At 37.3% G+C, this 26256-nt stretch overlaps 1 protein-coding gene across 1 annotated transcript in view; it reads left to right on the plus strand.

Moving 5' to 3' along the window:
* Positions 1-17963, plus strand: part of MEGF9 (multiple EGF like domains 9) — a gene marked incomplete at its 5' end in the record, with an annotated part of 84926 nt that extends 66963 nt beyond the window's left edge. Inside the window, 4 exons of the mRNA XM_082656566.1 lie at positions 1897-2036; positions 10564-10707; positions 11250-11519; positions 13297-17963. Coding sequence (XP_082512692.1) covers positions 1897-2036; positions 10564-10707; positions 11250-11519; positions 13297-13748 — 1006 coding nt within the window. The 3' untranslated portion in view covers positions 13749-17963. The remainder of the gene's footprint in view (positions 1-1896; positions 2037-10563; positions 10708-11249; positions 11520-13296) is intronic.
* Positions 17964-26256: the final 8293 nt, after the last annotated feature.

Genomic DNA, 26256 nt, shown 5'->3' on the forward strand with positions numbered 1-26256 from the left:
TTTAGCCCAGGGCATGCTGATAAACAGAGAGGCACATCTCAAATTAAAAAAATAATTCTTAGGTTTGTATGCTACAAATAGAATACACACAGCTGAAAATTGCTTTACTTCCATTCTGCAAAGTTCCAATAACTCAAATTTAGAACTTCTATTTTTATTACAGAAATAGGAATATGGGAAGCAGTAGGGGATTACTTTAACTGACATGTGTAAGAGCTGTGTAAGTATTAATAATTTTAGCTTAGTCTTCTGAACTAAAATGAACAACCCCATAGGGGCTCATAATTAGGAGCTCGGTCTCTAAAATAATTATATTGAAATGCAGTTCTACCTTATATTGTCTCCCATCCAATATGACTGGTGCCAAAATTTTACTGAGATGAAGTCTAAAAACCTGATGTCCAGAATGAGCATATAAAGAAAGGTTGAAAAAGGGAAAGTACTTTAGCTGTTTTGAGAACTCTAGTAATTAGTATAGTCTTTCATCTTTCTTTTTCCCTTCCAGTGCTTAACTCTAAAACTCAGTTTGTGTATTGAGCATTTATTTATCAAGCATATATTAAGTGCCTGTAGCAAACCAGGAACTATACTAGAATCTGAGCATACCAGGATGGCTAAGATATGGTCCCTGAACTCAGCAAACTTACCGAGTAAGATGTATGACATGAAAATAGTTAGAGTACACTATTCCTAGGCTCATGCTAGGAGCCTAGGAATAGTGTTTAAAGGCTTCAACCTTTAAAAGGTTGAAGATAACCTTTTAAAAAACTGCATGATATGGCCTTTGCCTCAGGTCTTTACCAATCTAACTAGAGAAACAAGAGTACATATATGAAAGAATATAGAAAAGTCCATAATTAGGAATAAAATGTATGGTATAGAGTATGTGATGTCAGGAGGCCAAAAGATCTCTGTTGACCAGTCAGGGAAGAGTTTCATGGGAAAAGATGAGCATGAAAGCAGGAAAAAGTTTGAGAGGTGAAGAAGAGGAAAGATATTCTAAGAGGGGTGACTATAGAGTAAATAACAAGAGAAAATTTGAAAGAAAATTTGACCGAAATTGGTGATATATTGGATTTGAGGGAGTGATTGGAAGAGCATGGGGTAGAGAGAGGAGAGGTGAAAATTACAACAAAGATATAAGTTTCACTGATTAGAGAGAGATGATGTCACTGATGTAATTGACATCTAAGAAAACAGGTTAATAGGAAGAGATGGGATACTAAATAAAATATTTTTCTTACTTTAGATTTTTAGTCTTCTTTTTGGGTTGACAATCTAGAATTTTTATATGGTTTTAACTCAGAAACCAACAGAGGTCCCCATTATAGTCATATTTACTTAGTTGTGAATTCCAGTTAATTATCAGAAATATTTTAATACAGCATTGACCTAAAGTAGAAAATCATGTCGAGTTTCCAGCACATTCATTAAGGTCCTGGCCTTCATATTCTTCAGCCAAAAGCTAGATTGCATGAGGGGTGGGTGGTATTTCTTCTCCAGATTGGGCAGTGTGGATTCTGAGGGAACTGTGGAATGATTCAGGAATGAGATGTAGCAGTAGTGCCAGTTCTGTGCCCCAGTGCTTTTAGTAAATAAAGATTTTGAAGGACCAGGGACTTGTACTCTCCATGGTTCCTTTATCATCTATTTTAAACTACCCAAGTGCAGAGGATTAAATTGTCAAAAATGATTAGTGTTAGTACTATGTTAATTGAATTAATATAGTCATGAAGCTGCTCAACTTCCAATTCAAAATAAAAATCACTCAGTACATCTAGTGATTAGAATCTAGTTGAAACTATTTCTACATCAAGATCATCTATGATGGGATGTTAGGCAACAAAACTTTCAAACTTATTTACTTTTGTTCATTGTCTTTGCTTTTATTTGCAGTTCTGGGAAATGTCAGTGCAAAGTGGGTGTCACCGGCTCTTCATGTGATAGATGCCAAGATGGATATTATGACTTTAATAAGAATGGCTGCTTGCCCTGCCAATGCAATAATCGGTCTGCCAGTTGTGATGCCCTCACAGGTACACATTTTCCTTACCTTTTTATATAATTAGTCCACTGTTCTTTTCACTTTGAAGTCCTTCATCTATGAGTTGATTCTCCCAAATAGTTTGTAAGGGTCTTTCTCTTCTAAGTAGGATTTAATAGGTCATAGCAAGCCAAACTCCTGCTACAACAACTTTAAAACATATATAAATTTCAAAAATCATATTGGTTGGAGATCCATGGAAGAAAGGAAAACTATATGAACTAAAATTCCAGACAGGGTATTTCTAAGTAAGCTGATGATCACCCAGCCTTTTTCCTTTCAAGGGACATTGCTGATTCTGGGCACAGACTAAGGAGCAGGCTTGGTCCAAGTAAAAGAATTCTTCTTGAGGAAAGAGATACAAGAAGAGCTTCTGGCAGTCATTTGGGGCTCGCGTGATGAATTGGAAACTAGAGGAGCCCTAAACACAAGGCCAATTTTCCCACAGGACATAAGCTGACTGTGCAGGAGATGGAAGGCTGTCCCAAAAGGTAGAAAGAAATTTCTCAGTCTTGTGGTGCTTAGGAGACAAAATCTCTTTAGAAAGAGAGGACCTGCTACAACATACAACCATCTCTCTCTCAAGACATTGCCAGATTCAGAGGTGTGTGGAGTGGGACTTAGGCTCACATTACTTAAGGGAAGTACTAATCTCTTGCAGTATTTCAGATCTGAGGAGACACATGCCTGTTAGGTTTTCAGTCAAAAGCCTTAGAGGGTCATGACCAAGAAGTAGTGATGAACCATAGGTGAACTGATTCATACTAATATTGCAGTCCATCCTCCACCTATCTCAATTTCTGATTGAATTGAGGTGATCCTCTCATTATATCTGTCTAACAGAGGAAAGGGGAATCATCTGTGGTTCTTTGTACATTGTGTCTGGCAATCAAAACACTAGACAATGCTCAGGTAGGAAAATGTGACCAATAATAAAGAGAAAAACAATGGAAGCAGACCCACAGATGACCCAAGTATTAGAGGTAGCATAAAATGACTTTAAAATAACTAAAATTAATATTTTAAGAAAATAGAGGAAAAAACAGACAAAATAGATGAAAAGAGGCAAAATTTCAAGAGATTTGGAATCTATAAAAAATAATCAAAAGAATACTCTAGAACTGAAAAGTATGTCTGAAATTAATACCTCATTGCATGGACTTAACAGAAGTATACAGTATATACTGTGAAGACAAGGTTATATACCATTGTATACAGTGAAGACAAGGTTAGTAGATTTAAATACAGCTCAATTTGAAATATCCAAACTGCAGCATGGAGAAAAAAAATGCAATGGAAAGAACAGAGCAGGAAAGACATGTGGGAAATAGCCAAAAGGTCTCACATAAATGTACTTGAAGGCTCAGAATAAAGGGGAGAGATATTGGGACAGAAGCAAATATCTAAAGAGATAATGTCCAAGAGTTTTCCAAATTAATGAAAGACATCAACCCACAGATTCAAACAGCTCAGCAAACCGTAGGCAGTATAAAAACAAAGAAAACCACATCTAGGCTTACTTAGTTAAACGATTTAAAACTAAAGACAATTAGCTTTTCTGCTCTTCAGTTTTCCTAAATGTAAGGATTAGAGATACTTCCTTGGAAATCTTTTTTTCCCCAACAAAAAAAATCAGAACATACTAGTCTGACAAGTACAAGTGTTTTTATGAGACCAAGGTAGTAGAATATTTGAAAAGAAAGTACCCTGGAAAAAATGTGTTGAAATCTTATTCTTCATTCTAATCCTGTAGTCTGTGGTGAAACAAATTGATTTAGAAGAAATTGTGTTTTTTTTTTTTCAATTATGTGATCTGGTCCCTGCCTACTTGCCAGTTCTATTTTGTGCTATTCTTTTTCTTTACTGTTTGTGATCCAGTCATACTGGCTTCTACTCCTAAAACGTGTTATGTTCCCCTGTCCCAAGATTCTCATACATGATCTTTCCTCTGCCTAGAATGGTCTTTCTAATATACCTGTACCCCCACCCCTGGCCCCTTTGCCTTATTAAACCATATCCTTCCTTCAGGCCTTCAGTTAAAAGTGACTTCATTAGAAAGCAGTTCATGCTCCAGGCTAAATGATAATTCCCAATTATACACTCTCATATACACTTGTATTTTTTTCATAGCACATATCACAGTTTGTAATTATATATTTATTTGTGATTATGAGTCATATATGGTTTATTCACTACATTGTAAGTTTCATACCAGCTTTGTTCACCATTTTATACAATATTTAGTAAAGATATTTGCACATAGTAAGTATTTGCTAAATTTTTGTTGAATAAATGAACAAATGAATGGAGAAACTTACAGAGCAAAGATGAGTTTCAATCCTGGATAACAACAGAAATGCTTCATCATGCTGAGTTGATTTAAATTGCTCCCTAGGTCATTTATGGTACCAGGAAGCAGTCTACATTGCTGGTTCTCATTTCTAATTTTCCTTGCAGCAGCGAGGTAGCTTTCTTTAGTGTCACATAAATCCCAACCTGTTTTTGCTCAGGAGATAATTTAAGGCAAAAGAAATCCTTTTCATGGTTATGATTTCTAAAGCAGCTAGTAATAAGAAATAAATGGTTTCTCTGGAAATATAATAAAAGTGGAATCTAATGTGAAAGAGTGCAAATAATATAAAACTGCCAGCTTAATATAAAATCAGTCTTTCCTTTTGTCTCAAACTTTGAAAAGATTTTTTTTCAACAGTGTTGTGATACGGTTGCCCTCTGGTGGCCACTTACTGTGTTTTTGCAGTTCTTATTTCCCCCACCCGCCTAGTCTTTATCTATACCTTGTGTTTTAGATTGAAGTAGATTTTTAAAGTAACCTTTTCATGATACAGTATATTGAGAAAAATATTTTGGAAAGAAATGTGTCTTAAAAATATTTCCCTGATCCAGTAATTCTGTTTCCAGGAATCAATTCTTAGGAAATAATTTGAAATTCATAAAAAGCTTTATGTTCAAAGATGCTCACCACAGTGGCAGTTATAATTCTAAAAAATAAGACAACTCTATTTCTAACAGCGGGGAATGAAGCAAATTATGTTATCTAGGCAATACATGATAAGAGCACAGAAAGTGAAATCTTGACTTACATTGTACAAATTACCTAGCCTTGTTTTTTCACTTAGAAATTTGGGATTATAACAGTAACTGCCTAATGGGATGCTGTGAACATTCAGTGCTATATGTTTATACAGTGCCTGGCTAATTACAAGCAGTCAGTAAATGGCAACTATTATTATGTTGCCATGAAAATGTTTTAAAGAATGAAATATAACGACATGAGAGAGTGAAAGAAGCAGGGTATACAATGACATGTGCCATATGTTTAGACTATTTAAAAAGCAAAACCCAAACTTCTCTATATAAGGAGAGAGGCAAGGAAAAGTATTCAAAATCTTAATAACAGATTTCTTTGGGTGATTTTTATCTTGTTTCTATTCTCCTGTATTTTTCTAGATTTTATTGAACACATACTTCCCTTAAAATGGAGGTGGGAGGGACTGTCATTTTTAAGCTAAAACTTTATGTTCACATGGTGTACTTCTTTGTAAGAATTTAAGGCGACTTCGTGTATTCATAGTGTCTCATGGTGAGTACCTTGACTTGTCAGTAGCTTGACTGAGTTGACCACTCCTTCATCCTTCATTCCTCAGTGACTTTCTTCACTTTAAGATATCACACATGGGACTTCCCTGATGGCGCAGTGGTTGAGAGTCTGCCTGCCGATGCAGGGGACACGGGTTCGTGCCCCGGTCCGAGAAGATCCCACATGCTGCGGAGCGGCTGGGCCCGTGAGCCATGGCCGCTGAGCCTGCGTGTCCGGAGCCTGTGCTCCGCAACGGGAGAGGCCACAACAGTGAGAGGCCCACGTACTGCATAAAAAAAAAAAAAAAAAAAAAAAAAAGAATTAGCTTTAAGATATCACACTTTCCTGTTTTTTTTTTTCCCCTCCTCAGTCAGCTCTGCTAGATCTTCTTTTCACCTATAAGCACTGGAGTGCCTCAGAGGTTTGTTTGTCTTGACACATTTGTCTTCTGCATTTATACTCTCCCTAAATGATCTCATTCAGTCCCTTGGATTTAATTTAAATGCCATCTCCAAATGAGCTAATTACCAGATTTACATTTCTCCCTTGATCTCTACACTCAAACATCTAACAGTGCACTTGACATCTTCATTTGAATGCTCTAAGTCAGGGATCCCCAACCCTCGGGCAGTGGACCGGTACCAGTCCGCCACCTGTTAGAAACCAGGCCTCACAGCAGGAGGTGAGCGGCGGACGAGCAAGTGAAGCTTTCTCTGCCGCTCCCCATCGCTCCCCATCGCTCACATTACTGCCTGAACCATCCCCCCACCCCCCCACCCCTGTCCATGGCAAAATTGTCTTCCATGAAACCAGTCCCTGGTGCCACAAGGTTGGGGACCGCTGCTCTAAGTGGCAAGGTAGCCTTAACACATCCAAAACAACTCTTTATTTTACTATATAAGCTAAGCCCACTTTACTCCTAGTGTTCTTCATTTTGGTGACTGGCACCATAGGAGCCACATTTGCTTCTTTTCCTTACTGCAGATGCAGTCCGTCAGCAAGTTCTGTCAGCCTGACATTCAACATGACCTTCATTGCTATCATCCTTGTCTAAGCAACTGTCATCTCTCTGAATTACTTTGACACGCTGTCATCTGACCATTCTGCCTTCTCTCTTGTCCTCTCATCCTCTGACCCCCACCCCACCACAGTCCAGTCTCACATAACAACCAGCGTGATCTTTTAAAAATGTAAAACCAGATCATGTCGTTCGCATACTCAGACCCTCCAAAGTCTTCCTATCCCTCTTGGAATAAAATTCAAACTTCCTTCCATGACTACATTTTTTGGGCCTCTGCCTTTCTCTCTGACCTTATCTTCTGTTACCCTCTCCCTTGTTTGCTTAGGCTGGCCTTTCTGTTTAACAGGTTGAAGTTTGTCTTCTGTTGCATAGAGAAGATTAGGCATTTCTTTTTATAACAAAGTACCTTGCTGCATTTCTGACAGGTTTATATGTGAACTAGAGGTAACGAAATAAATAAGGAAAAGGCTTTTTACAGGTGGCGATTTATGGTTTCAAAGCTTTGTCACTGAATTTGGTTGGAAAAGAACCCTACATTCTTTTCTTTGACCAGTTATTTTCTTGGTTACCCCCACCAGATTTTTTTGATGCTTAGCCAAGGAGCATGAGATCATCTTCAGGAAACACTTATTCTTTTTTTTGGATTAGCTCCTTTGGCCATCTTTCAGCAAAGAAAATGTGAATTTTAAGGCAGTATTGTTATATTTGGGAGGTTCCAGGCAGAGCATAATGAACAAATTTACACTTCAGCTAATTTTTATATGTCATTTATCATAAAAGAAAGATTCTCAAATTTCAGATTTTAAAGGGAATTTAGATCTCATCTAGTTAAGCTTTCCTAGTTTGTAGAGGAGGAATTTGAAGCATTATATCCTATGGAATATCTACATATACCCTCTGAAATGTTTACATTACATTAAATCATTGGGCAAGGAATTATTATCCCATTTTACATATTAAAAAAGTGAAACTCAGAGAAGCTATTTGCTGAAGGTCACATAGCTGTAAGAGGTTCAGCTCAGAATGGAACTCATATCTGACATGAAATACATACCATTTTTCTTATGTTATGTTGCCTCCCAAAGAGGAGTTGTAAGCTGTTAGAAAAGCAAATTCATATTATTCGTTCCTGCTCTATATGGACTTTAAAAGTTATGATCTTTATTTTTATTGTAAAAATCAGTCTTCAGTTTTGTACATGAAATGTTTTAAAATTGCTTGAGCTTTTGAAATATTTTACAATATGCATTTGGTACATTTTACAATGTATTAATTTTGTAATCAGAAAAAAATTAAGATAGTAAAAGTAAAAGTGATAAGTGCATATTAGAGACAATTTAAAAATTAGAGGGGAAAAAAACACTTAAAGGACTGTTGCCCCTCACAACTATTGTTAGCATTCTGGTGTATTTATGTCTTATCTGTCTTTAATTTATTAATTTTCTTTTTCTATAGCTGTGTTCCATGTGCATGCTATTTTTAAAGCAATGTAGAGTGATAAGTTTTTAAAAACTGATGAGTTTTATTGTTATACTTATTTCCTCCTTTACTTTTCAGATAACATATTTACCATGTAGGCTTATTTTTTCTTACTGATTTCTCATTGCGGCTTGTGACCTAAAACAAATTGAAATAAGAAATTCTTCTGGAAAAAATATTAAATATTCTAATATAAATGGTTTAGGAGAGTGAAGCTGTATTGTGATAAGCACAACGACAAACATTTGAAGGTCTTACCTAGAATAGTAGAAAGCCCCAAAATAATAAGCATGTAGGTCCAGTAACATTGTAGGAGCAAAGTATTAAAAGCATATATATATACTGTTTTTTAATAAGACCTTTTCTTGACACATTGCAAATGGCATGTTATTGGAATGCATCCTTATTCTGTTTCAGAACTATTAATTTTTGAGATTTTTTGTATTAAAGTTTAGGACGTTATCAGAAATTTTTCTTGAAAATTATTTCCGTTGGACATTTTTAATAGGGGGAGAGCAGGTAGACAGATTTTATACATAAAGCAGGTTTTGACTTTTCCAACCTGCAGAACACTTTGACATTTATTTTATTTTTAGAGACAAAATCTACAGTTTCCTAGTATGTATTTTTCAGCTATTTTTATTGTCACAATGATACACAGCTAAAGAGGGATCAGGATATAAGAAGATCTGCGAAGAAACCAGTACCTTAAGTGTTTATCAACGTATGAGGATATACTACTTTGTTACATATATGAAATACATCATTAACACTATCAGGCCTTAACAAATTATATGATTAAAAGTGATATTTACATGCAAATTTGATTTAATTCAGAGTTAAGTGTTCATATAATAAACTTAAAAAAATGTCTTTCTGAATAAGTTCATGAAGTTTCAAGGAACTTTGCTGTAATCACATAAGCATTGAGATTTGAGATGTATGTTAATAATTTTCATTCTTTTGGTTTTTCAAATCTTGTTCCAGTTGTCAGACCATTTTATTCCACAGCCTCATTCTTGCTCCCCTTTTTTGTAAATATTTCACTAGTAAGGAAAAGAAATCAAATAAAATTACTTATGATACTTTTGCACTGAACTATATTTAGCTTATCATGTAAAAATTTCATTGTCTTCCTAGATCTCTTTGTAGAGTTTACTCATTTATTTCTGTAATAGGAGTTCTGAGTGTCCCTTTGAATCTTTGTAGAATGTAAATTACTCTACACATTTTTGTTTCCTGTTTGCAGGTGTTATGCTGCTTCAGTACCTGTAGAATGTCCTTACTAGTAGGGAACCAAAGGAGTATTATTAAGAAACACATAACTTTGCTTGCCTCCTTCCTTTTCATTTTCTTTATTAATTGTTTTCATTTTTATTTTGAATTTTTAAATATAAAACCATATGGAGAGGGACTTCCCTGGTGGTCCAGTGGTCAAGACTTTGCCTTCCAATGCAGGGGGTGGTGTGTTGTTTTGATCCCTGGTTGGGGAGCTAAGATCTCATATGGCTTAGGGCCAAAACAAAAACATAAAAAACAGAAGCAATATTTTAACAAATTCAATAAAGACTTTAAAAATGGTCCACATCAAAAAAAAAATCTTAAAAAAATATGGAGAATAATATAACAAAGAATTAATAAATATTAACACTTTGGTATTTTGCTTAATATTTATACATATTTGTAGTTATATATTTGAAATAGAAAATTTGAAATAGAGCTGGAATTCTTCCTCTTTGTTTTCTTCCGTGCTCTCGTTTTTCTCCCTCCCTCTACAAACAGCATATAACTTGCCTATACCCTCTTAGTCTGGATTTAATTTTTACTGCATATGTATGTATCCATCTGCCTAGAGTATTATGTATCCATTTGCTTAGTATTGTTTAGTGTGGTTTTTAAAATTTTTATTTCAGTCAATCAATTTTTACAAAATAAGTAAGCACTCTCCTTCTTTATGTATCATTCTACAATTTGCTTTTTTCAACCAATGTTGTTTTTAGGATTTATGTGTGTTCATACATATGGTGTAGTTCACTAACTTAACTACAGTATCCCAACTATTAAAATAATACAATTTATCTATTCTTCTTTTAATAGGTCTTTAGGTTGTTTTTATTTTTTCTTTGCAAATTGTTGGCCTGCTTTTGGTATGTAGTCAGTCAATCAACAAGGGTTTATTGCGACTCTAGTCATGTACCTAGACTTTCCCCACAGAGTTTACAATCTAGTAGGGGACACAGAACTGATATGCCTGTTTAGTATAGAAATAAGATGGGGTAGAAACTGAACTCTGTGCAATCTCTGTTGGATAACTTTTTCTGGTTAACTCTTAAGGTTTTTTGGTTGCAGGTATGATTTATTTAAAGTTACTGTGCTTTCAGAGTAAATCTTTAACTTCTTGAAATGATTTGCTTCTTTTAGGTGCTTGTTTAAATTGCCAGGATAATAGCAGAGGGGATCATTGTGAAGAATGCAAAGAAGGATTTTATCAGAGTCCTGATGCCACTAAAGAATGCCTTCGCTGCCCTTGTTCAGCAGTGACATCTACAGGCAGTTGTATCATAAGTAAGGCCTTTCCCTAAATCTTCATTTTTAGAGGAAATATCAGTGAATCAATTATCAATAGGTAGAAAGTGTGTTGATAAAGTTCTAGATGCTGTAGGTGAAAGGGAGTTATAAAAACAGTATAGGTTTTCCTTTCTAGGAATTTGCATCAAATCCAAATACATATGTGAAATGAGACATGAGGGAGGGATGAGGAAGTTTTTGTTAAAACTGTATTTTGTTCCATCTGACATGACTAAAGAGGAAGGAATAAAAAAATTTTGAGTGCCTATCCATCTCAATTACTCAGATTCTTTATGTAAGCACACTTCTTTCCTTCTCTACCTAAATGGATTTTCTGGGTGGCCCTATCATTCTCACAACAAACTGGACAATTAATAAATAAGGTGTAAATTATTAGTTTGAATTCCATGTGTTTCTTAAGTTTGAGAGGAGATAGTAGGCAGGGTGTGTAAACTGTTTTGGTGGGGGGACTAGTAGTAGTTTTGCATTTTCAATTGTAGCTTGAAATTTTACTAAATTATTTTGATGTTCTCTGTCAGAACTCGGTGAATTGGAACCTGAATGTGTCCGGTGTAAAGATGGTTACATGGGCCAGAACTGCAATGAATGTGACAATGGCTATTACAATTCTGACAGCATCTGTATGGAATGCCAGTGTCATGGCCACGTGGACCCAGTTAAAACTCCAAAGATTTGTAAGCCTGAGAGTGGTGAGTGCATCGACTGCCTCCATAACACCACTGGGTTTTGGTGTGAGAACTGCCTAGAAGGTTATGTTCAAGACCTCGAGGGAAATTGCATCAAGAAAGGTAAAACTTCACCTAAGGTTGTAAATTTAATATTTAAACCTAGCAGTGAAAATTTCAGGACAGCTACTTTTAGCTTTGTAAAAGCTTCCAATCCTACCAGAGAAGTTTTCTGGAAATAGATTTTGATAGATATTTGCCTAAAGAGATTTCCTTCTATTCCTGTTGCTCTCCTGAGACTCCAGAGTCAACTCTAGAAATCTGAGGACCAAGACAAAGTCATTGCAGTGTTCTCACATTTCCTCTTCATCTGTTTTTTAAAAAATATTTTAAAAGTCCTGTCATTTCTTTTATCCTTTGCTTCCTGTATTCTCATCACTTCCAGTGATCATCAAAGGTCTTTTTAAGTAGAAACCTATATCTGGTTAGAAGTTCCAGCTGAGAAACAAGGGTTTATTCTAACTTCTGTCCTAACTTTGGGCTTAAGTTTTCCCAGGTGTGATGGAGGAAACAGTAAAAATATTCCTCAATTTTTAAAAGAGAAAGTTATTTATATGGCAAAATGTTTCTTTCAGGGAAGTTCAGTAAGGGTTTAGATGAAAATTAATGATTAGAAATTTAGGATGAATTAGGGATATTCAGGCTTTATTAGGTCATAGAGATTAGGCCATGCTCTTCTATAAACCATTCTTTGATATTCTGACAGATGCTGAATACTGGGTTGATTAGGCAGTTGGTCTGTGGCAAGGGTTATCCTTCTGCCATTTTCTTGATATCCTTATTCTGCTGTTATCAAGGCTAAAAAGCTCAGATTGAACCCTATCATTAGCCTGGAGGTCCTGTCACTCAATTCTCTTTCCCACTAGAGGCATACCTTGTCCATACTTAGCTGACAGGACTGGGATGATTTTTCTTATTAGTTATTAGGAAATGTAAAACATGCCTCTTTTTAGGATAGATTGATGTGTCTGACTTTAGTGAATTGTAATGATAATAGTAATCATTTTGTTGAGTGCCTACTATGTGCCAAGCACTGTAAACATTAAATGTGATGATGTCATATAGTACATTATCTAATTTAATCCTTCCCAAGAACTCTGCAAAGTAGATATAATTATTCCCATTTTATTGATGAGGAACCTCAGTTTTAAAAAGATTAACTGACTTACTTATTGCCACATGGTTCTACTTGATTCCAAAGCTTTTGGTATTTCTACTGAGCTATGCTGCATTAAAAGTACAAAGTATAGTACCTTAGTTATAAAATAGCTATAACATACATAAAGGAAGAATCACTACGCTTGCAATGGCTGTTTTCTGTCTTGGCTGATACCAACTTTGGATATTTAAAATGTGTTTTTCAGAAGTAACTAGAAATACAATTTTTCCTATTTTGTTTTTGCCTCCATTGAAGAGAATTTTACCTTTATGAAATGCCATCAGACATGTTGAACTTAGTTCAAATGATTATTATCTAAATCACTTTTAACCAAGTGATTTAGAAGTCTCTAGTGACATATTTACTACCTTTTTAGGAATTTGTATGAATCTATTCAAGAGTACAGAAGGTTGGAAAACTCCAACATTAGAATTTTCCCAAAGATTTTAGCATAGATATTACACACTTTGGATAACAGCCATGGATGTAATAATCTAGCTTTCTAGACCCTGATTCTTTTCATGATATTTCTTAAAAAGTTATTTTTAACTTGCATTACCGTAAAGCAGTGTATCATGTCAGCATCCCATATCAACTTCCACTCCCATGTGTATTTCTTTTATGGTTTCTTAAAACAAGATATTTTGTCTTTTACATTTCATTCTCTGTTTTTATTTTCAGAAGTTATTGTTCCAACACCTGAAGGTTCTACCATTTTGGTTTCCAATGCCTCTTTGACCACATCAGTGCCCACCCCTGTTATAAATAGTACATTTACCCCTACAGCCCTGCAGACTATCTTTTCAGTAAGCTCTGCTGAAAATAGCACATCAGCTTTAGCTGATGTATCATGGACCCAGTTTAACATCATCATTTTGACAGTCATCATCATCGTGGTGGTGCTGCTGATGGGTTTTGTGGGGGCCGTATATATGTACCGGGAGTACCAAAACCGGAAACTCAACGCCCCCTTTTGGACCATTGAGCTGAAAGAAGACAATATCAGTTTCAGCAGCTACCATGACAGCATTCCCAATGCAGATGTGTCAGGATTGTTGGAAGATGATGGCAATGAAGTGGCTCCCAATGGGCAACTGACCCTGACGACACCAATACATAACTATAAAGCCTAAGGAGCTAGAGCTGTTCTCCTGGATTGTGAGACCACAGTGCTTACTAAAACAGCATCAGCGCCTGGGCCGAACAAAGCCTGGGTAGAGTCACTGAGATGAGAAAGCAAAGGCATATAGTGCATCTGAAATTTTCAGGTACAAATTTATAATGTACTTAGCCTATTACCCTTAGATTTCCCATGAAGATCTGAAGCAGTCACTGACAATAAGGACTTGAAGTAAAGTCTATTTTTGTACCAAACCACATGGGAGTATAGAAAGGCGGAACCGCAGAGTGCAGCCCAAATCCACTTTGACCTCCAAACAGACTTCTGGGGAAGTGTTTATCAGACCAGCGGAAACAGGATGATGGATGTGGAGGGGGAAAGGACTGCCAGAAGACTTCATCTCCATTCCTGAAACACATTTTTTTAAAGGAGGGGTCAGGGGTGATATTCATTGAGGAAAAGCTGATGTTTGGGCTGTATCACAATAAACAACCTTGATTATTTCCAGAATAGGGGCAGAAAAGTCCCAAGAAGATCTTGAGAAGGGTTTTTTTTCCTTCCAGAATTCTTGCTCAATGATAAGATTAAAGCACAGGATAAGCTTCTAATGGTAGAGAGAGGGAGGCAACATCTGGGAGCAGGAAGCTGATGGTCCCTCCTTGGGGTCTCAGTATAAATGATAAATTGTCTAAAAATAAGGAATATTCCTGCCTCTAGAGAAATAAGGTGTATATAGTTAATGTAGAATATCTGGGCAGCATTGTATTTGTATCTATTTGTAAAAAAAAATCATGTCATATTTTATCATCTAGAATTTATTTGTACAGCAGTTAATGGAGTTGTAAAAAGAAAATATGGGGTTAAAATACTGTAAAATAGATGGCAATATTGCTAGAGCTGGGACTCTGGTGAGCACCAGTCATTTTTAGTCCCTCTTTGGACACTGTTGAAATTCATAAGAGGTTGGATGTTTCTAATTTTTCTTTCCCTTTTCAATCTAAAAGTAGAGTTCTATGGTCTTGGCTTCCCATAGATTCAAGCAATAGATTTTGCAGACAGTGTTTGTTAAGCTGGGACACAGGCTGCACTCTCCAAACTACTCACCTGATTAGACATTAGCCTCTCTATATTTTACATAGATTAATGTAGAATATATTCTCATTAAAGATTTTTTTTTAATGTAAAACATAGTCTTCCAAAGGAATTAGAAATATTTTAGTTCCAAAAGAAAAGCCATCATTATTACTTGGGATCCCCTGTGAAATATCATGCCTGTGAAATATTTATATTCTCCCCCCACCCCAAAATACTTCCTACATTTGAACGTAGCCTGTCACTCACATGCCATGAGGTGTGTACCATCTCTCTGCAGTGCTACAGTTCTTGTATCTTCTTGTCTGGTTAGAGGGTAGCTCTGTAATTGAGTGGCTATAGTTGGTCCTTGCTTTTAGATGCAGTTTTTTCTTAGAGGCTATCTCTACCTTTGCTCTCATCTAATTATGATATTGACAGATTGTAGATTAAGCAAGCCAGGAAAGCAGCCAGAAGTCAAATATAGATATTTATTAGGAAGGAGAGCAAACTGTCAAGTGGTTAGGAAAAAAAAACAAAGATTAGACCTCGGAAATCCAAGTTGGTAACTCTGCCTAACTTCCCCCGAGAAGAACCTGGAATGTGGTCACATCCCTCTATAGTTGTTCTCAGGGTTTGGAGATGATGCTCTGGAGGATGCACAGGCAGGTAATCTACTTCTATTAACCTTAGGTGCTCCGAATATTTGGCCATGGTTCGTGAAAGTAGAGATTATATTACATTAAAATTAGTTACTATTTCTATAGCCCTTTGCAGTTTGCAAAGCATCTTTCTATATATGTGTCCTTTGTTCCTCACCATAGGCCCCTGAGGAATAATTGTTGTTCCCATTTTATAGGTGAGGTTAAATGTCTTGTTCAAAGCTATATAATATGTCATTATTAGGCTTGGAATCAGGACTCCTAACTCTGAAGCACATGTTCTTTCAACCATATGCTTGTGCAGAAATTGCCCAGCCATGAACACAAGAAGGCTGGGAGGAAGAGCCCATCTGTGAACGTTTCTAATTTTTCTAAGTACGAGGTACAATCCAGGGCCATACAGCCATGAAGGACTTTGTGGAAAGAACACAGGAGGATTACTCTCTGAAGCCAGTATTGGTGATAAGAAAATTAAAATACCAGTTTGTGCTTCATTAAAGTGAACTAATCCTTCCAAGCAGGGAAAGGAAACCTGATTTCCCCAGCAGCTGCCACATACGCGTGTATAGACTGTGCAGTGCATAGTTCCAAGGAATTGTGTAAAGTGACATACCTGCCTTTCCCCCAGATGACTACCTCCTCAAGCCAGGGATTGAGGATGGTGAGAAATAAGCGTTTGTTAAACACAAGTTAACCGAATAGAGAAAGAAAGAGTTTGTTGGCGTCTAAGAGCCAAAGCCAAATAGTCTGGATTCTGGCCATGTAGAGATTCCATGAAACACACTTTAAAAGATATTGCAAAAACTGAACCACAAAGAATGTTTACCTTTGAATATTTATGAACAGTTCCTAGGTCATGTTCTCAATTTGTCCTGATGGAAAAAATTAAGGTCTTAAAATCTATTTTAAATAATATTCTTTAGTGTCCCATGCTTCTGCTGGTGGAAATAATTTTGCTCTAAAATGAAATCAATCATGAAGTGATCTACCACCAAAATCAGACTAGGAAACCGGTATGGAATGCATTGTACAATAGTCATTTCTCTAAAGGCATGATCCCCATGAACTACGGCATTTACCACCAGGATCCCATACGTCCTTTAGAAAGACTAATATTGGAAGAATTTTTGTCTAAGGATTAGGAATGCGTTTATTTTCAAATGAGATAAGACTAGTATGAATCTTATTGATGAATGACAGATATTGCTATTAAGTGATACTTTTATCTTCATTAATTCATTTTAGTAAGCCCTTCCACATTTCTGACAGATGCCCTCGGTAGTGTTGCTAAGTATGTCTGTCCTCCCTTACTTTCCCCTCCCTCCCTCCCTCCCTCCATCCTCTACCTCCCAGAGGTCTCTTCTAATGGAATTTCTCCAGTTATAGAGAAAAATGATAATAAAAACTAAACCTCATTTATACTAAGGTCCTGTGGATCTAGTGTGTTACTCTTAGGGATACCTGGATTTTAAGAGAGGAGAACAGAGCGGACGTGGAATGGGAGGAGAGAGATGTGGGGGCAGAGGATTTGTGGAAGCATCAAATTATATGTCTACTCTCTAGCCCCAATATTCCCAGAAAATTGACCATTAAAGCAATACTCACTGACCCACTAGTTCATTTTGGTCAGCTGAGTGCCTTGAGGACACTTAGTCCTTCTTGTGCTATTCTGGAGCCAGAGAGCTGAAGCAACAGTACTGCTTCCCGACAGTCTCAGTTTGGACTGGGTCATTAAATCATTCACCTTGGACCTGTATTTTCTGTGGCGCATATGGTGAACATAGCACCACTTATCATGAACATTCCCAGGTTCTTATATTTTGAGGTATGTGGGAAGGAGTTGAATTTATATATCTCACGGAAAGCTCTCTGACAGAAATGTCAGAGAAGTAAAAAGCAACCCAGTGTAATCTGTTAGAGCAAAGAAAGCATTTCTGGCCTCATCCACGAAGAACCTTTGGTCTATTATGATCATCTTCATAGGAATTTGGAAGCTAAAATGAGTTTGGTGTGTGCAGGGGAGTAACGGAAGGTTAATGCAAGCTTTCCCTTCAGCCCCGAGCCAGTGATTATGCCAAGGGGAGAAGCAGGAAGAACACACTGATTCATCGGAAGAAGTCAAATGACATCGCATGGACTAGAACAGTTCTGGATCATCACAGTGTCAGTGGTTGAATGATGCTTTTTCAAAGGCCATTGGGAACCTTTCTTACTTATCATGCATATGCAGTAACTGAACCAGCAGCCCTAGAACGTGAGCCCAGGCTTTAGGTCTGCACTAGTCCAAGAGCTAACTGATTTACAGTGACGTTTTCATGCTAGGCACAAGCACTCTGTACTACGTTAAATTTCAGCCCAAGCAATTGGGGAGTGTTTCTGAAACATTAAACTTGTATTTATGTCGCTAAAATTCTAACACAAATTTTAAAAACATGTCTCATGCGTATGCTGTACTAGGCTTCATGATGCATTTCTAAATTTGTGTATGATTTGAATATATGAAAGAATTTATACAAGAGTATTATTTAAAATTATTAAAAAATAAATGTATATAATTTGTACTTATTGTAGATTTGTTGTTTTACTTTTTTATGTGGTCAGAGTTTTTGGAAGTCTTTTAATATATGTCACAGATCACTTATTTTCAAACCACTTCATGAAAGTCTTTGAACCCTTCATTTACTGACCATGCTTTCTGTTTTAGGAAGTTCCTTTAAAGAATGTTTTCCACTTAGGAAAAGAAATGCCACACGAAGATTTCCCCCTCTCAGAACAAAACAAAACAAAACACCCTGAGAAAAAAGCATATATTAACATATATTCTTGTTTGTGCTTTTACTTGTCTCCAATGAGATCCATTGGGTTTTCCATGAAAATATTACAGAAAAAACTTGCTCCTTTTGGATTTCTTTTTCATGCATGTAAAAAATGTCCTTTCTTTAGAATATGAAGGGAACCATGTTCTATGTGTTTGTTAGATAACCTGTAATGAGAGTGCTTTTTTTTACTCTTTTGAGGTACCCTTGGAGATCCTCTATTTTGACAAAGCTCAAAGGATGCCATCTAGAGATCCAAGGGGTACCCTGAAAAAGAAGAAAAAATAAGTCAGGCCTTTGTTTGTCCTGAGAGCTTTATAAACTTCAGTTGGTTTATTCAGCTTCAGCTGGTTGATATTTGAACTTTAAAATCCTGTTTTTGGGGCTTCCTTGGTGGCGCAGTGGTTGAGAGTCCGCCTGCCGATGCAGGGGACATGGGTTCGAACCCTGGCCCGGGAGGATCCAGCATGCCGCGGAGCAACTAAGCCCGCGAGCCACAACTACTGAGCCTGTGTGCTACAACTAACTGAGCCTGTGCTCTAGAGCCCGTGCTCCGCAACAAGAGAAGCCACCTCAGGGAGAAGCCCGTGCACCGCAAGAGTAGCCCCCGCTCTCCACAGCTAGAGAAAGCCTGCGCACAGCAACGAAGACCCAATGCAGCCAAAAATAAATAAATAAAATAAATAAATTAAAAAAAAAGAATACACGTGTTGTGTGTTGAACACTGAACTTCAGACAGTTGCAGAGAAAGCAGGCAAAATGTTTTCTTTGTATGTAATAAGAGTAGGTTTGGGTAATGAAGTGTTTGGGAGGAGATCTTCTTTTGTGGTTTCCTTTGTGTTGTCGGACCAGTTGCTAAAGTCCTGTAATGTCAATAGGTTTTTCTTAATCTCTGCTCCAAATAAGGAAGAGTCTTAGCCCCTCCTTATGCTCACTACCATTCTAACCCAACTGTATAAACTCATGTATAATTTCCTATATATGTCAGGTTATATGATGTCTTTCTCCCTTTGCTGGTACTGTTTCTTCTATCTATAACATCCTTGAGAATGTTTATTCATTCTTTGCAAACCCTTGATAAAAGAAGGTTGATAAGTCCTTAATTTATATCTCCATTTGCCTAATGAAGACCTCTCTTATGGCACATATTTTATTACAAATACTTGTTATATTATGTCTTCCTCAGTAGACTGCATTCCTTGAAGCCAGGAGCATTTCCTCTTCTGTCTCTTGTTTCTGGCACAGTGCTGGCATGTTATGGGTACTCAGTAAATGGTGGTTTAAAACAAAAAGTATTTGACAGATACAACAGTTGGTCTGTGAACTTATTTGGTGAGGTATTATAAGAAATTTTATATTCAGTGGGTAAGACAGTGTTTCTATTTAATAGAGATGTCAGCATACAGGGTTCAGAGGGTCTGAGAAACTCTTGAGATTGTATGCTTACTTGTGAATATAAACAATTTGTGTGTGTTTTTTTTTCCTGGAGAAAAGGTCCATACCCTTAATCACAGCATCTAAAGGATCTATGATCCCGAAAGGATTAACAGCTATTAGGATGGGGATTACTTTATGTATTTCAGCAATAATCCCCTCCCCCACTGAATGTAAATTGGTACAGCCTTGATGCAAGGAATCCACTTCTGGGAATCTCTCATAAGGAAATGACCTGAAAAGCAGAGACTTCTGTGCCCCACCCCCCAATTTTTTTTTCCCCCAGAGTCGTGTATAAAATTCAAAAAAATGAAGACAAACTCTAGATGTTCAACAACAGAGACATGGCTTAGTGCATACACCTGCTGAATTAACATATTGTCATTAATAATAAGGAAAAAGGGGGTCTTCTCTCGTGGTGCAGTGGTTAAGAATCCTCATGCCAATGCAGGGGACGTGGGTTTGATCCCTGGTCTGGGAAGATCCCACATGCTGGGGAGCAGTTAAGCCCGTGCGCCACAACTACTGAGCCTGAGCTCCAGAGCCTGTGAGCCACAACTACTAAAGCCCGCGTGCCTAGAGCCCATGCTCTGCAACAAGAGAAGCCACCGCAATGAGAAGCCCGTGCACCGCAACGAAGAGTAGCTCCCGCCTGCTGCAACTAGAGAAAGCCTGCATGCAGCAAAAAAGACCCAACACAGCCAAAAATAAACAAATAAATAAATAATTTTATTTTAAAAAAAAGACTAAGGAAGAATGATTAAAAACAATAAAATTAAGTGAAAAATATAGAATATTTTGAAAATGTGCATGCAATTCTACTTCTGGTATACAGTTTAGAGAAGCTCTTATGTATGTGTACCAGGACCCGCGTTTCAAACTCTTCATTGCAGTATCATTTGTTATAGCAAAATAACTGGAAATATCCCAACTGTTTGTCAGTAGAAGAATGGATAAATTGTGGTCTATCCATATACTTTGAAGAGAATTTTATACAGTAGTTGAAAGTGAATGAATGAAGTACAGCTATATATATCATGGATGAGTCTCAAAACATAATGTCAAGCAAAAAAAGCTAGTCATAGAATATATACAATATAATTTCTTTTATATAATGGCCAAAAATGGGAAATGGAATATGTTGTTTAAAAATACATTATGTGTTGGGCTTCCCTGGTGGCGCAGTGGTTGAGAGTCTGCCTGCCAATGCAGGGGACACGGGTTCGTGCCCTGGTCTGGGAGGATCCCACGTGCCGCGGAGCGGCTGGGCCCGTGAGCCATGGCCGCTGGGCCTGCGCCTACGGAGCCTGTGCTCCGCGGCGGGAGGGGCCACAGCAGTGAGAGGCCCACGTACCGCCAAAAAAAAAAAAAAAAAAAAAAGCAAATCCACTACATTTTATTTCATAATACTAAAAGAATAAATTCATCAGGAGGGTATAAAAATCCTAAATATTTATGCACTTAAGAACAGAGCTTCAGCACACATGAAGCAAAACTGATAGTACTGAAAAGAGAAACAGGCAAAAGCACAATTACAGTTGGAGATTGCAACCCTTCTCTCAATAACATATAGAACAAGTAGACAGAAGAGTAGTAAGGATACAAAGTACTTGTCACCAACTTGACCTAATTTACATGGAACACTCACTCAACAATAGCAGGATATACATTCCTTTCAACTGTACATGGAACATTTATCAAGAAAGACCATACACTGGGCCATAAAATAAGTCTTAAATTAAAAAATATTAAATCATACAAAATATGTTCTCTGCATGGAATTAAAAATTAGTAACAGACATATATCTGGAAAATTCTGTAATACTTAAAAACTAACATGCCTGTAAATAACACACGGGTCAAAGAAGAAATGAATAAAATAGAAAGTATTTTGAACTGAATGAAAATGAAAACACAACATTTCAAATTTGTGGGATGCAGCTGAAGCAGTGCTTAGTGGGAAGTTCAAAGCACTGTTTATATTAGAAAAGAAAGATCTCGAATCAGTGACCTAAGATTCTATCTTAAACTAGAAAAGGAAGAGAAAAATAAACCCCAAGTAAGCAGAAGATAAGAAAGAATAAAAATAAGGGCAAAAATAAATATAAAAGAAAACAAAAGAGAAGATCAATGAACTAGAAGTTGAGAAATTCAATAAAATTGATAAATTTCCAGCCAGAATGATCATGAAAAATTTTTTAAAAGACACAAAAAACCCAGTAATAAGGTGATGTCACTATAGATCCTACAGACATTAAAAGGATAATAAGAGGAGTTTATGCCAATAAATTTGATGACAGGTGAAATGTACAGATTCGTTGAAAGACACAGATTACCAAAGCTCACTCAAACAGATAACCTAAGGAAGCCTATAACTATTAAAGACATCGAATTTATATTTAACAACCTTCCACAAAGGAAACTCCAGGCCTAGATAGCTTCGCTGGTGAATTCCATGAAACATAATATCAATTCCGCACAAACTTGGCCCGGAAAATTAAAAAGGAGATAATACTTCCCAATTCATTCTGTTAGACTAGCGTTACCCTGATGCCAAAACCAGACAAACATCACAAGAAAAGAAAAACTACAGATAGAACACAGACACAAATATTTCTAAGAAAACTTAAGCAAATTAAATACAGCAATATATAAAATATATTTAGTATATAATTTAATAATTATATATTATATATATATATATATAGTATTTCACGACCAACTGGAATTTATTCCATGAATGCACAGTTGGTGTGATACTTGAAAATCAATGAAATTCACACAGACTGAAAAAAATCTTATGAGGATTCTCTCAATAGATGCAGAAAAAGTATTTGACAAAATCCAACATTCATTCATGATAATAACATGATGATAAAGAAGAAGATGATGATGATGATACTCTCTACTATCAAATTATCTGTTCAGTTTGAGAGCTGGGACTGTATACATTTTTTTTTTGCGGTATGCGGGCCTCTCACTACTGTGGCCTCTCCCATTTTGGAGCACAGGCTCTGGATGCACAGGCTCAGCGGCCATGGCTCACGGGCCCAGCCGCTCCGCGGCATGTGGGATCCTCCCGGACCGGGGCACGAACCTGTGTCCCCTGCATCGGCAGGCGGACTCTCAACCACTGCGCCACCAGGGAAGCCCCTGTATACATCTTTTAATGTATATATATACATTAAATGTATGTATATATATACATACATTTATATATATAATGTGTATATATAAAATATATACATACATTTATATATATAATGTATATATATACATTAATGTATATATAACGAAGCATGGCCCTGGTACCAAAAGGTGCTCAATAAATGTTAGTGAATGAATGAGTGATGGAATCTGCTGTACTGCAGGGTTTACACTGGTAAATACAGTAATGTACTGCAGGGTTTACACTGGTAAATACGGTAAAGGCATGTAAGAACTGCTGTTCGTAAGCTTTAAAGTAATGCAAGCCTAAACCAAAAACCAAATAGACTGTTATCTGGGGCAGCACCAAGTCATCTGTAAATAGGGATGTTTCTGAGTGGCACTGGGAACAAACAGCACAAAATTTCCTTCAGCGGAATGGTGCCGATGACGCTCACTCCTATAGGGCAGAGACAGATCTCGCCCACAGACTGGATTGCATATCCTCAAACATTGTGGCCTGTGCTGACTGGGTAGGAAGCAAACTTAGTCTGATATTTGGATGCTTTTGTTGTCCTCCCCCTCCTGCCTTTATTTTCAATAGCTTGCAGAACAGGCTAAATCTCAGCTTTTTAATTCCCCCAAAACATTTTTAAAATGAGCCATTGTTATCTTTAATAACCATGGCCAGGGGATTATCCAGTTTCATTTGAAGAAGCTATTTTTGCCAAGAGAGGAGATTCTTCCAGACAAGGATAAAGACATTAATGGTTGTCTCTGAAGATTCTGTTTTAGTTGAGATAATAATTTGGGGGCAATTAAGCAAATTGTATAGACTCCAATGGGCCATTAATCTCCAAAGCAATTGTCTGAAATGGAGAGGCCTTTATATGTAGGAGCAAGGATCAGAGTTTGGTAACAGTTACATTTTGAATCTCCTTCAGTTAAAATGAAAAGGTAGCAGTGTTAACAGGTTATTGGTCCTGAGTAAAGAATGAACTTCATTTACTTATAATCTGTACCTCACCTTTTGTATTAAAAGACAGAGATCATTAAACCACTAAATAAAGGATAAAAGTACCAGTTTAGTATACCAAAGAGGAGATAGAAGTATACCAGCAAAGCTAGGCTAAGGCTACATTAGCAATTGGCACCTAATTTAGCTGAGTTTCCCAGCAAACAACAATATAGATTACTTAGCTTTTACTAATGAAAGGATGCATCCTGGAACATCAATAGAAAAGCTCTTTAACTGAGTTCTAAAACACAATAGGTTGTAGTATAAAGAGTGTCAGCTTTGGAAGCAGAGAGGATTCCAGTGCAGGCTCCACACTGTAGTATCCTGGGCAAGATAACTGATGGCTCTTAATCCTACTGTCCTCACCTGTAGAAGGAATAATGATGCTGACCTCTTAAGGTCGCACTGAGGTTAAATGAAATCATATGTGAAGCACCCCAGCACATGCCACATCTATAATGAATGGTAGGTCCTTTCCTCTCTCCCTTTTATTTAGGAGGTCTTCAATAAATGCAGTGTTATTCTTTCTCTATTGAGCGGTACCGGGTGGCTTGTTTTCTGAGCAGAAAACCAACCCACAGCCCCGTATTGGAGGAAGGTCACTCCTAGGTTTTAGGTATGCTTGGAATGAAATGAGATACTTTTCTGAGTTTAATCGCTGCTGTTTCTGTGGTTCGGTAGGTGATCTAGGGCCAGGATGGCATCCACAGGAGGCTGAAGTAGGCAGCATGGCATCTTGAAGGCATCCCTGTGATCCCACAGGGATTCACAGAGTTGCCATGTTGGCCTATGGGAAACGGATGGCAGGTGGGTATTGGGAAGTGAGAAGAGTACAAGCCTTGGTGTCTGCACATGTAGGCTGTAACCTTCGCTTTAAGTTTACAGAGTGAACTGGGACAGGCCATGGAACCCATCTGGGTCTCAGTATTTCCATTGGTACATCCAAGACATTTAGTTAAATGGTCTCTGTGAGTGCCTTTTTCACTCTTGTATTCTATTAGGTGGGGAAAAAAGAGTGTTTGGGATAAGATCATTAATTCTAATTAAGGTTTATAATTCACTCTTTCACCAACATTTATTAAACACCTATTATCTGCCAGGCACTATGATAGACTTTAGGATATAGAATTAAAAGTGCCTGTTTTGGGCTTCCCTGGTGGCTCAGTGGTTGAGAGTCCGCCTGCTGATGCAGGGAACGCGGGTTCGTGCCCTGGTCCGGGAAGACCCCACATGCCGCAGAGCGGCTGGGCCCGTGAGCCATGGCCGCTGAGCCTGCGCGTCCGGAGCCTGTGCTCCGCAACGGGAGAGGCCACAGCAGTGAGAGGCCCGCAGTACCACAAAAAACCAAAAAAAAAAAACCAAAAAGTACCTGTTTTCAAAAGAAGCCAGGCACAGAAAGTGTACATACTGTATGACGCCAGGTACCTGAAACTCTAGAAAAGGCAAATCTTTAATGATAGAAAGTAGATCATGGTTTCCTGAAGTGGAAGGGAGATTGATTGGGACTGGATCACATGGGAGCTTTTTGGGGTGATGGAAATGTTTTATATCAATGCTAATACAGTTGCCACTAGCCTCATGTGGTTATTTAAATTTAAGATAAAAATTTTACAAATACTTAATGATATCACTTATATGTAGAATCTAAAAAATAATACAAATAAATCCATATACAAAACAGAAACAGACTCTCAGTCCTAGAAAACAGACTTATGGTTACCAAAGGGGAGAGGGATGGGGGAGGGACAAATTAGGAGTATGGGATTAACAGATTCAAAGTAAAATACATAAAATAGAGAAGCAAAAAGGATTTACTGTATAGCAGAGGGAATTATACCCAATATCTTGTAATAACCTATAACGGAATATAATCTGCAAAAAAACAAAGCAAAAAACGAATTACTATGTTGTACACCTGAAGCTAACCCAATATTGTAAATCAACTATACTTCAAAAAAAGATAAAAACTGGGACTTCCGTGGCGGTCCCGTGGTTAAGACTGTGTGCTTCCACCGCAGGGGGCGTGGATTCCATCCCTGGTCGGGGAACTAAGATCCCACATGCTACGAGGTGAGGCCCTCCCCCCGCCCCCAAAAAAGTTAAAAGACTTAAGTTCCTCATTCCCATAACCACAACTCCAGGGTTCAATAGCCACATGTGGCCAGGGGCTACCCTATTGGACAGTGCTAATTCAGAACACCTCCATCATCCCAGAAAGTTCTTTTGGAGAGCACTGTTCTATACCTTGGCTGTGGTGGTGGTTACATGGGTGTACACATTTGTCAAAACACATCAGAATGTATACTTAAATTGGGTGCATTTTACTGCATATAAATTATATCTCAATAAAACGGATTTAAAATAAAGTCCTGT

Source organism: Grampus griseus (genome assembly GCF_964374135.1).
Source record: "Grampus griseus genome assembly, chromosome: 6".
Classification (NCBI taxonomy): domain Eukaryota; kingdom Metazoa; phylum Chordata; class Mammalia; order Artiodactyla; family Delphinidae; genus Grampus; species Grampus griseus.